The 12,586-nt window shown below is 38.8% G+C and overlaps 1 protein-coding gene across 1 annotated transcript; it reads left to right on the forward strand.

Annotated features, from left to right (window-relative positions):
* The first annotated feature begins 1,673 nt into the window (after positions 1-1,673).
* On the forward strand, positions 1,674-12,297 carry srgn (serglycin). The gene is made up of 3 exons (XM_046354286.1): positions 1,674-1,856; positions 9,562-9,700; positions 11,459-12,297. The coding sequence occupies exons 1-3, from the start codon at positions 1,787-1,789 to the stop codon at positions 11,667-11,669; spliced, it is 420 nt and encodes a 139-aa protein (XP_046210242.1). The 5' UTR covers positions 1,674-1,786; the 3' UTR covers positions 11,670-12,297.
* The last annotated feature ends 289 nt before the right edge of the window (positions 12,298-12,586 follow it).

Here is a 12,586-nt window from a genome sequence, read left to right on the forward strand (position 1 = left end):
TATGGAATGTCTATGTAGGCGTACAGAGGCCCATTATCAGCAACCATCACTCCTGGTGTCCAATGGCACGTCGTGTTAGCTAATCCAAGTTTATAATTTTTAAAGGCTAAATGATCATTAGAAAACCCTTTTGCACAGCTGTTAGCACAGCTGAAAACTGTTTTGCTGATTAAAGCAATAAAACTGGCCTTTAGACTAGTTGAGTATCTGGAGCATCAGCATTTGTGGGTTCGATTGCAGGCTCAAAATGGCCATAAAGACCTTTCTTCTGAAACTCATCAGTCTATTCTTGTTCTGAGAAATGAAGGCTATTCCATGAGAGATATTGCCAAGAAACTGAAGATCTTGTACAACACTGTGTACTACTCCCTTCACAGAACAGTACAAACTGGCTCTAACCAGAATAGAAAGAGGAGTGGAAGGCCCCAGTGCACAACTGAGCAAGAGGACAAGTACATTAGAGTGTCTAGTTTGAGAAACAGATGCCTCACAAGTCCTCAACTGGCAGCGTCATTAAATAGTACCCGCAAAACACCAGCCTCAACGTCAACATTGAAGAGGTGACTCTGGGATGCTGGCCTTCTAGGCAGAGTTGCAAAGAAAAAGCTATTTCTCAGACAGGCCAATAAAAAGAAAAGCTTAAGATGGGCAAAAGAACACAGACACTGGACAGAGGAAGTTTGGAAAAAAGTGTCATGGTCAGACAAATCTAAGTTTGAGGTGTTCAGATAACAAAGAAGAACATTCGTGAGACGCATAAAAAATGAAAAGATGCAGGAGGAGTTCTTGACGCCATATGTCAAGCATGGTGGAGGCAATGTGATGGTCTGGGTGTGCTTTGGTGGTGGTAAAGTGGGAGATTTTACAGGGTAAAATGGATATTGAAGAAGGAAGGCAATCACTCCATTTGGCAATGCCATACCCTGTGGACGTCTCTTATTTGGAGCCAATTTCCTCCTACAACAGGACAATGACCCAAAGCACAGCTCCAAACTATGAAATTATTATTTATGGAAGAAGCAGTCGGCTGGTATTCTGTCTATAATGGAGTGGCCAGCACAGTTACCGGATCTCAACCCTATTGAGCTGATGTGGGAGCAGCTTGACCATATGGCATGTAAGAAGTACCTATCAATTCAATCCAATTTGTGGGAGGTGTTTCAGGAAGCATGGGGTGACAACTAGAATGCCACTTGGTCTGCAAGGCTGTAATTGCTGCAAATGGAGAATACTTTGATGAAAGCAAAGTTTGAAGGACACAATTATTATCTCAATAAAACCCCTTATTTATGACCATTTCAACATCTTGACTATATTTCCTATTCATTGTGCACCTCATTTCATGTATGTTTTCATGTAAAACAAGGACATTTCTGAGTGACTACTATTAATTAATCTATTGGATTATCTATTGGGTCAAAGAGAGACTTTTGATGATTCAAATGATGCTATGTGTCAACAGATTATGGTCTACTGCAGTTTTACAGTGGGACTACCAATTTTTATAGCCGTTGAATGTTCAGATATACTGTATTAATCATCTTTATTTAGGCTATATCTACGTTATTAACTCAATGTTGTGAACGTCGGCATGCCATATATGGAAGACAATAACTTTCCACTGCAGATGTTAAACTTACGAAGACGTCTGGTTTCAGGAAATAATGACGCATAAATGGGCAGGGTTTGGAGACATTCAACAGCACGATTAAGTGTATTTAAGAATATTCACACAGAGGTTATTCTTTAAAGGATATATTGACGTCTCCTCATTACAAAGGAAATAATGAAGATACTGAATTTGAAGATCTGTCTGACACTGGCTGTCATTCTCTTTCTCGCAGATAACGGATTTGGTAAGTAGCCTAATCAAATAAATAATAGGCATTATCAAATGTTTGGATTAGCCACATGTTGGGTACTACAGTATTTAATTGTTGAGAAAAGTAAGTAGGTGTAGTTACGGATTTGTAACAATAACATTTATGTTGATTAATTCATGTTGAAAACGTATCTGTGCTTCTGCTATCAATGTGATGTCTGCGTTTGGCACGCTTGACAAAATACCCTAGGTTGCTGACAAGATGTCACGAAACCGGGTCTGTGTATTTTGTCTACATTTGTCTGTATTTTCTGTCTGGAGGACTTCTTTTTCACAACCAGAATAAAGTATGAGTGAGAGTATTAAAACATTTGAAGAACCACAAATTAGAACAATGCACATGATGCTCATAACTTTAAATTGTAATTTATAAAAGGGGTGGTTGCATAAGTGAAAGTGTAATTTGATCGGTAACGCTTTATTTTAAGGGGTCCTTATTACAGTGTAATTACATATGTAATTAATTAAACTAACAATTATTGTAATTACTTGTAATAATTCACTGTAATAACAACATGTAACTGTACGTATCTGCAGTCTGTAATTACAGAGGTATAACAATGAATGCATGTTACCATGCTTGTTACACATGTTCAAGTTTTGTGATGGCACCATATTGCTCAGTGCTATCCGGAATCCGTGGGACATTCTTACCCTAAACTTAACCCCTACCCTACCCTACCCTAAACCGAACCTTAACCCTTACGTAACCCTAACCCTTAGCTTAACCATTTTAAATATCAACTTCAGTGGGGTAGGGACATCCCATGGATCCCTGATAGCACGCCCCGCATGATAATTCAGCTCATTGACATCATTGCAATAAAGGGCTCTAGGGTCTGATTTGCAGGCCTAATGTGAAAAACAGGTTCACATATAAAAACAATCTTAGAATTGGTCATTCATTTAAGGGTGCATTTTTCATCTTATTGTCAAACAATCACTTCAAAAAGGCGCTCCTGTAGCCTGTAGGGTACCCGCGCACGTTCGTCCACGCATTGTGCTCCTGCAATTTGATGAATGGAAAGAGACATCCGTTACAAAACACTTTGTGTATTGTAAACGGTGTGTATTGTAAACGTGTATTTTAATGACATTCTGCAATTGTCATTGGGCTTACACGGCCTGCATTGATGCAACCGCAGCTGTCCAAGCGCGTCTCGGTCGTTGCCACTCATCTCCGCTTGTCAAAATGTACAATTTGTAATGTGGCTGACATGCGGTAGTGTTAAATAATGGTGTAAAATAGCCTATATTTTTCATGTCATTTTGTGTTAATTATTGTGTTAGGCTCACGTTTTACCGGTAGAGCATACCCCCCATTTTTTTTTTTTTTTGCCGGGATGCTGTACAAGACCATACCGACTTACTTTCACCCCTGGTTATGGTTAAACTTGTGAAATAGTCAATCGTTAATTGCCAAATTGTAAGCCTATTAAGCTTGGTTGAATAATGGTTTATAAATGCACTTAAAATGATCATAAGACAAACCCTTATTCCACCATGTAACCTTGCAAGGGTTTCACTGTTGAGGAGCATTCTCACTTTTTAATGGGATGCATTGGTGCAATTATTTATTTATCCCAGGAATTAAGGCATCAAGTCAAGATCTGACTATCTGTGCAACACGCTCTAAATAAGAATGACCTCGAATATGCCCACATGTTGACACTGGCGTCATGTGACAGTACGCAGAGAATATGGTCGAGTAGGTCAGTGTGCAAATGCCACTTTCAAAAAACAACTCGGAAATCTCCGGGAACTCGGGGAAAAATCTCCGACTGGGAAAATAGTTTTGAAAGGTCATCAAACTTAGAATTACATATCGGAAACTCTGGCATCTTTCTAGAACTCTGACTTTCTGACCTGACGTCATGATTTGATCTGTTTTTTTCCGAGTTCCCAGATGTCTTGAAAGCACCAAAAATCCAGACATGAAAGAAACAAAGTGTTGTAGGTGAAAAACATCAACACGGGAGAGAAAGTATGGTTTCCATGCAATTTATTGAGCTTTTTTGGAAATTCTGCTGGATGATTTAGCATAGGTAGTTAGCTTGCTAGCCTAATGTTAGTTAGCTAACTGTTACTAGCTAGCAAACGTCAGCTCATGTTTTTGTTTGACCTACCAACTAGGCTAGCTAGTTACCATCTAATATAGTTTTGGGGGGATTAGCTAGCATGCTAACCTTGACTAACTAACTAGCAAGCTAAAGCTGGCAATTATGCTATGGTCGCTCCTTGCTAGATTAACTAGCTAACGTTATATTGGCTCGATGGTCTTCCCTGAACCTTGGGTAAAACGTGAGACACACCCAGCATGTTAGCTAGCTAGGTACTTGAGTAACGTTAGTGCCTTTTCAATGTAGCTAATAATTTAACACTATATCATTAATCAGCACAGTGAGACAGATATTTCACCGGATGTATAAATGTGAAGCATCCGGTTGGCGTATCCACTCACTACCAGTAGCCAGAAGTGGGAGAAGATTGATTCTGGCCGACATTCTGGTAATTTTCTCATCGATTAAACATTGATCTCCATACAATTTTCTGTTTCCAAAACTAGAATCTGTAACAACCATTGGCGTTTTGCCAATGTTTAACAAATTTGCGTTTAGAATGAGTGCAAGGGTGAATTGAGTTATTGCACACGCGCACTTCAGAGTAGGCGTTCCCTAACGGAAATATGCAAATAAATTGAACCAGGCAAGTCAGTTAAGAACATATTCTTATTTTCAATGACGGCCTAGGAACAGTGGGTTAACTGCCTGTTCAGGGGCAGAATGACAGATTTGTACCTTGTCAGCTCGGGTGTGCCAATAGGATCTTTTTATTTTACCGTTATTTAACCAGGCAAGTCAGTTAAGAACATATTCTTATTTTCAATGACGGCCTGGGAACAGTGGGTTAACTGCCTGTTCAGGGGCAGAACGACAGATTTGTACCTTGTCAGCTCGGGGGTTTGAACTCGCAACCTTCCGGTCCAACGCTCTAACCACTAGGCTACGCTGCCGCCCCCACAAGCACTAGCTCGTGCTTGTTCTGCCCTCTATGATTCATTTGCTCCAATTGGAAACTACAGGCTCTGATCTATCTCGGGATAGATAAACAAGTCTTTGTTATTAGTGTTAGCAAGCACTAATATGGCTAGCGGGATATCACAACAAACTAGCTAGGTAGTTATGTAGGCCTAGGTAAGCTATGCCGAAATCATAGAAATCATAATGAAGATAACCAGAGGTAATAGTGTCTATGCTAAATTATCATATATATTCTTCTTCTCTACCACAGATACCTACAATTTATTTTTTCTTTATTTTATATCACCTTCATTTAACCATTTCGACACATACAACAACACAGTTACACATGGAATAAATAAGGTAAGATAAGGGAGGTAAGGCAATACAATAGGCCATAGTGGCGAGGTAATTACGATATAGCAATTCAACACTGGGGTGATATATGTGCAGAAGATGAATGTGCAAGTAGAGATACTGGGGTGCAAAGGAGCAAAATAAATAAATACAGTATGGGGATGAGGTAGTTGGATGGGCTATTTACAGATGGGCTATGCACAGGTGCAATGATCTGTGAGCTGCTCTGACAGCTGGTGCTTGTGTTAGTGAGGGAGATAAGAGTCTCCAGCTTCAGCGATTTTTGCAGATCCAACCATAATATCAAGGTCTCTGCTTACAAGAAATAAACAGATGAAGACAAAGACAGTTGTCAGTTTCCATTTTGTAATGTTAAAAAGGGAAGACAGACAATCCGGTTTTTCTAAATTAGCTGTCTAGGCCAGTGTTTCCCAACTCCAGTCCTCGAGTACCCCCAACAGTATTTACATTTTTTATTGAAGCCCCGTACAAATACACCTGATTCAACTTTTCAACTAATCATCAAGTCCTCTACCTCCCTTATCCTACCTCAGTTTCACACACTATATATAATGTTCTATTGTATTATTGACTATGTTTGTTTATTTCATGTGTAACTCTGTGTTGTTGTTTGTGTTGCACTGCTTTGATTTATATTGGCCAGGTCGCAGTTGTTAATGAGAACTTTTTCTCAACTAGCCTACCTGGTTAAACAAAGGTGAAATAATATATATTTGTTTTTCAAATGACAAAAATCTATGGTTCTCACCACACTGTAGGTGTCACGCCCTGGTCTAAGTATTTTGTGTTTTTCTTCATGTATTGGGTCAGGCCAGGGTGTGGCATGGAGTTTTTGTATTGTGGTGTGTTTTGTCTTGGGGTTTTGGTGTGTATGTATTTGGGATTGTAGCTAGTGGGTTTATCTAGCAAAGTCTATGGCTGTCTGGAGTGGTTCTCAATCAGAGGTAGGTGCTTATCGTTGTCTCTGATTGGGAACCATATTTAGGGAGCCATATTCTTTGAGTTTGTCGTGGGTGATTGTCCTGAGTGTCTTGATGGCCTTAGTCTGTGTCAGTTTGCACCAGTTAAGGCTGTTTCGGTTTTCACTACGTTTATTGTTTTGTAGAGTTTGTGTTTTGGATTCGTGTTACGTTGTGTGATTAAACATGGATCACAATATACACGCTGCAGTTTGGTCCGACTCTCCTTCACCACATGAAAACCGTGACAGTGGGCTACAGATTTATGTTATTGAGTAGGCCTATATCTTTGTTTTGTCCAATTAATAAATGTATTAACAATAAATAAAAATCATTATTATTATTATTTACCAGTTAAGGGACACCAAACCATTTTTAATGTACTCAGAGGACCATTATTAGCATGTTTTAACCACTCCAATAAAAATGGCAGATTATCAGATACTCAACAAGGTCTGATTTCATTATTACTGACACAGGACCCAAGTGGTAAATATATTATCTCCAATGTATCGTCCATGTAAAAAAAAAAAAAACGGATTAGGTAAGGGGCCTCCAATATGGCCATCGAAATGTTAGATGATTAAAATCAGATCCAACATTAATACCAAAGGCCTGGAAATCCAGGTCTTAAAGACAAAGGTGTCATTGTACGCTGAAGATTCATGTTTTCTTTTAAATACACAATTTGGATCCCTCCTCAGCTTCATAGATTATTTAGAAACTTTTTCTAACGTCTCTTGATTACAACAACATTTATGATATGTTTACAATATTAAGTATTGAATCACAAAAAATTAGAAATTTTACATTACCGTGTAGTTTACCAATAAAATGATCTGACAGTGAAGTGGACATCCTCGGTATCCACATCCCGAAAGAAAGAAATAGTCTCATTACAATACATTTTGATAGAAAGTTTGTAGAAATAGATAAGAGACGCATAATTGTCCCAGCGTCGTCCAGGTTAAGGGGGGGTTTGGCCTGCCGGGTTGTCCATTTGTTTGTATGTATTTTCACTTGGTAATGAGTAATAAGTCATTACATACAACATTGAGTGGAGATTTTGAAGAGTGCATTCATGGGTTGGTAATTAGAGGCTATTTATCTTCCAACCTTTGTAATCTCTGACACCCAGTGCATCTACCAACAAGAGATTACAACCTTGGGACAGTTATTACTGAATCAGATGCAGCTGAGAAGAAACTTAAAACTTAAACTTTTTTTTACACATCTGTAATTACAGACTCCAATTACCACCAGTTACATGTTGTTATAGCAGTGTAACTATGAGTTATTAGAATTAACTACAATACATGTTACAGTGTAATTACACTGTAATTAGGACCCCTTAAAATGAAGTTGTACCTTTTTGGTTTAAAAATCCAAATAAGTTGACCTATATCAATTGTCGAATGCAGTAATGTTCCTGTCCAACAAAGACTTAAGCTGTAGGCTACCTATTATTTTTATTTTTTCAAAAGCAATAATTTACTCACAGATTGCAAGAGCAAGCATCCTAGCAAGAAATGGGCAAGCGTTTCAGAGTAGGAGTGCTGATCAGGTCCCCTCTGTCCACTGTGGTCTTAAAGGCAAAACTGATCCCAAATCAGAACTCCTAGTCTGCTTGGTACAGAAGGCCCTTGAACAGTTTAGATAGAGCACGTGTCAAACTCATTCCACTAAGGGTAGAGTGTCTGCGGGTTTTCGCTCCACGCTTGTACTTGATTGATGAATTAAGGTCACTAATTAGTAAGGAACCTCCCTCACCTGGTTGTCTATAGGTCTTAATTGAAAGGAAAAAACAAAAACCCGCAGACACTCGGTCCGCCGTGGAATGAGTTTGACACGCCTGCCCTAAACCTTTTCAGGCCTATTGATTATGCACAGGCTGCAGGCATTATGTTGGGGCGGCAGCGTAGCCTTGTGGTTAGAGTGTTGCACTAGTAACCGAAAGGTTGCAAGTTTGAATCCCCGAGCTGACAAGGTACAAATCTGTCGTTCTGCCCCTGAACAAGGCAGTTAACCCACTGTTCCTAGGCTGTCTTTGAAAATAAGAATTTGTTCTTAACTGACTTGCCTAGTTAAATAAAGGTACAAATAAAAAAAAATACATTATAATCAGCATCCAGATGCATCCAGATGTATAGAAATGAATAATCTTAATGTATGTACAGTAGATGACAATACCCTTTCAAGCACAAGTACAACTTGAGAGCTTCAAGTTCCTTGGTATCCACATCATCAACAAACTAACATGGTCCGATCACACCAAGACAGTCGTAAAGATGGCACAACAAAATATATTCCGCCACAGGAGACTTAAAAGATTTGGCATGGGTCCTCGGATCCTCAAAAGGTTCTACAGCTGCACCATTGAAAGCATCCTGACAGGTTGCATCACTGCCTGGTATGGTAACTGCTCGGCCTCCGACCACAAGGCACTACAGAGGGTAGGGCGTACGGCCCAGTACATCACTTGGGCCAAGCTTCCTGCCATCCAGGACCTCTATACCAGGCGGTGTCAGAGGAAGGCCCTAAAAATGGTCAAAGACTCCAGCCACCCTAGTCATAGACTGTTCTCTCTGTTATCGCATGGCATTATCTATGCATAGTCACTTTAATAACTCTACCTACATGTACATTTGACCTCAATTACCTCGACTAACTGGTGCCCCCGCACACTGACTCTCTACCAGTTCCCCCTGTACAGTATATAGTCCTGCTATTGTTATTTGACTGTTGCTCTTAAATTATTTGTTACTTGTATTTATTTTTTGTAGATATTTTTCTTACAACTGCATTGTTGGTTAAGAGCTTGTAAGTAAGCATTTCACTGTAAGGTCGACACACCTGTTGTGACAAAGGCATCAAATAACATCAAATTTAATTTCATTTGATGTTACTCAGGAACCACACCTGGAAGTGTAACGGATGTGAAACGGCTAGCTTAGTTAGCGGTGTGCACTAAATAGCGTTTCAATCGGTTACGTCACTTGCTCTGAGACCTTGAAGTAGTAGTTCCCCTTGCTCTGCAAGGGCTGCGGCTTTTGTGGAGCGATGGGTAACGATGCTTCGAGGGTGACTGTTGTCGATGTGTGCAGAGGGTCCCTGGTTCGCGCCCGGGTATGGGCGAGGGGACGGACGTAAAGTTATTCTGTTACAGAAGCACCTGCTTTCAATATACTTTATTACCTCATTTATTCAGTTTCCTTTGTTTGGCAGTAACCTGTATTTCATATTCAATAGGAATATTGTCCATGAAGATTCTCTGTCACAAATTAGTTATGTTTATATGTTGTTATTCCCTTATGAAACACAGGTGCTCCAGCAAAAGGTAGATATATGTGGGTTAAGTGCAGGCCAGACTCCACAAATCCCAACTGTGAGACACAGAGGGGTCCATGGATGGACTTGCCTGGGCCTCCTAACAGACTCCCTCCATTTGCAGTAAAGGATATGTAAGTATACGTCATCGCAAATTAATTTATCCGGAGACCAAAGCTTGATGGGCTATTGAATTTCAGAATTGAGCATAATGTGACAGAATTGTCCTGACTAACTTCTTTGCTTCATTGTTTTTGATGAGATATGTCCCCATAAAGAATTGCAATAATAGACTTGATCAATAACATTTCAGAATTTTCAAGAAACACTATACAATTTCCTGTAATAGGAAATGTTTTTTTAATGACAGAATCAGTCTGGTAGTTGCGTACTGTGACTTGAATGGCCTCTGATATTCTTTCTCATTCCAAGAGTGATGGTAGCATACAAGAAGTAAGCACTTTATTGACTTACTACTATGAGTTTAAACTACACTCTATGGTTCTAGATTATCCTGCTGAAAGTTGAGTGTTTAAACTACAAGACATATGAATTAGGTGATCTAATTATACATGGGTGAAGGAGCACCCAAGCATTAATATCTGCATTCATTATATTACAGCAGACAGAAGAGAACAATATGTACTCAGCTCTGTTAAACATTTTCACTATTGAGGAAGCTAAACAATTGCTATCATAAGGACATTTAATCTAATATGGCCTAAGACACCGCTTCCCATTTAGTGGTTTAAGTTCTCAGCAAGACATTGTATCAGTAAGAAAACATCAGGACCCAAAAGGGTTGGATCTCACGAAACCCTCTTCCCTATACTGTAGGTCGCACAGAAAGGGATTATCATTATAAATTCCCTCTAAGCATGTTAAGAAAAACATTGGCAAAAAGTACCATGCAAACAGAAACATTGGTAAGTTTACTAATACCTAATATCTGTACTTTACTATTTATATTTTTGACAACTTTTACTTTTACTTCAGTACATTCAAAAAAGAAAATAATGTACTTTTTACTCCATAAATCCCTGACAACCAAAAGTACTTGTTACATCTGGAATGCTTAACAGGACAAGAAAATTGTCAAATTCACAATCTTTTCAAGAAAACAACCCTGGTCATCCCTACTGCCTCTGATCTGAAAGATTCACTAAACACATGCTTCGTTTGTAAATGATGTGTGAGTGTTGGAACGTGCCCCGGGCTATCTGTAAATTAAAATAAACAAAAAAATCTTGCCATCTGGTTTGCTTAAAATAAGGAATTTGAAATGATTTATACTTTTACTTTTCATACTTAAGTATATTTTAGCGATTACATTTACTTTTGATACATACGTATATTTCAAACCAAATACTTTTAGACCTTTACTCAAGTAGTATTTTACTAGGTGACATTCACTTTTACTTGAGTCATTTTCTATTAAGGTATCTTTACTTTTACTCAAGTATGACAATTGGGTACTTTTTCGACCACTGTTACTATGTAACAAATCCAATGTAGTGACTGGAGTAATAAGTGTTTCTTCACAGGTATTAGAGCAACTTTTTAATGTTTTACAACAGATGAATCTAAATGTGTTTATTTTATAATTTACTTAGTTGAGAATGTAAGCAAAGGAACACTATTTCAACAATATATTTTCTTCATAGAACAGTTTTAGAGTTATCACTCAGCCTTTCTTGTTAATCACTTTGTGAAATATTGTTGATTCAATGCACAATTCAACTGAATACGACTTAAGGCTCCCAGACAAACGAAGCAGGGATGATGGGAGTGTAAAGACGCCCCAGCCTGTGCTGTAGTGAAAAATCATAGGAAGAGCTTAGAGGATGTAGACTGTAATGGCTAATGGTCTTGTGCTTCTGTTTTTCTTCCAGAGTGCTGGAAGAGGATGGCTCAGAGCTAGAGCAGTCAGGCGAGGGTTCTGACACTGGAATCCTCTTCACTGAGCAGGGCTCTGGCGACCAATTGGCCAGCGCAGATGTGGACGGGATTGACTACTCTAACTTTGTTTACCCACAGAAAATGACCATGGATCAGGCTCTGCCTCGTGCTCGGGAATTGAAAGAGGATCACCTGATCCTGTAGCCTGCTAGAATGCAAAACATTGAAATGTTGATGTTAATCCGTGTGTAAAAAGAATTGGCTCTTGCAACCTCTTAAGATTACAGTAGCACATGCTTTTTGACCCAGTTATTGATGCTTGGCTGTGTAAAATTGTATTTAATCTGATTTAGGTAACTGAAGTTTAGTTATTTTCCCATGGAACCAGAGATTAAATTAGTCTTCCATGTGTTTTTTTCTTTAATTTTATTATTATTTATAATACCAGACAATAATTTTAATAATTTTATTTTTAAACATGATTTTCATGGGTATATCATGCTTTTATTGTTTTACATTTTAGTCATTTAGCAGTCGCTTTTATCCAGAGTGATTTACAGTAGTGAGTGCATATATTTGTTTACATCTTAGCACTGGTCTCCTGTGGGAATCAAACCCACAACCTCTGCATTGCAAGCACCAAGGTCTACCAACTGAGCCACAATGAAAACTATAAGGTATATTGTGAAACACTCCGTTTTCAAATATACTTTATTCAGAATTTCCACGATGGTCACAATCTAACATGATATCATTCCGCACTTGTATTTTCTCACCAGAGCAAAATGTTTTGACAATTTGAAGGATTAAATAAACATATGTTTTAATCATCCAATGATTTATAACTCAAATACTGTTTTAGAGAGGATATGAGCTCCCTATGCTTCTGTAGCGGACATGAGTCGGGCTTATGGTCTTGTGATGACGTAGCCCTGCCTGTGACTTCAGAATCAGTCACACTCAACACCACATGGTATTCCCTGTTAGTCTAATGGCCAATACATTGGTTTCTCTTGTGGGAGACCATGGTTTAGATCCAATAGCAGTGGGTGCCGTTTAAGACGAGGGAGAACGATTATTTTTCTTATGAGCGTGGCCTTATTTCAATTACATTGGATGAC

The sequence above is a fragment of the Oncorhynchus gorbuscha genome, linkage group LG06 (genome assembly GCF_021184085.1).
Source record: "Oncorhynchus gorbuscha isolate QuinsamMale2020 ecotype Even-year linkage group LG06, OgorEven_v1.0, whole genome shotgun sequence".
In the NCBI taxonomy this organism is placed as follows: Eukaryota; Metazoa; Chordata; class Actinopteri; order Salmoniformes; family Salmonidae; genus Oncorhynchus; species Oncorhynchus gorbuscha.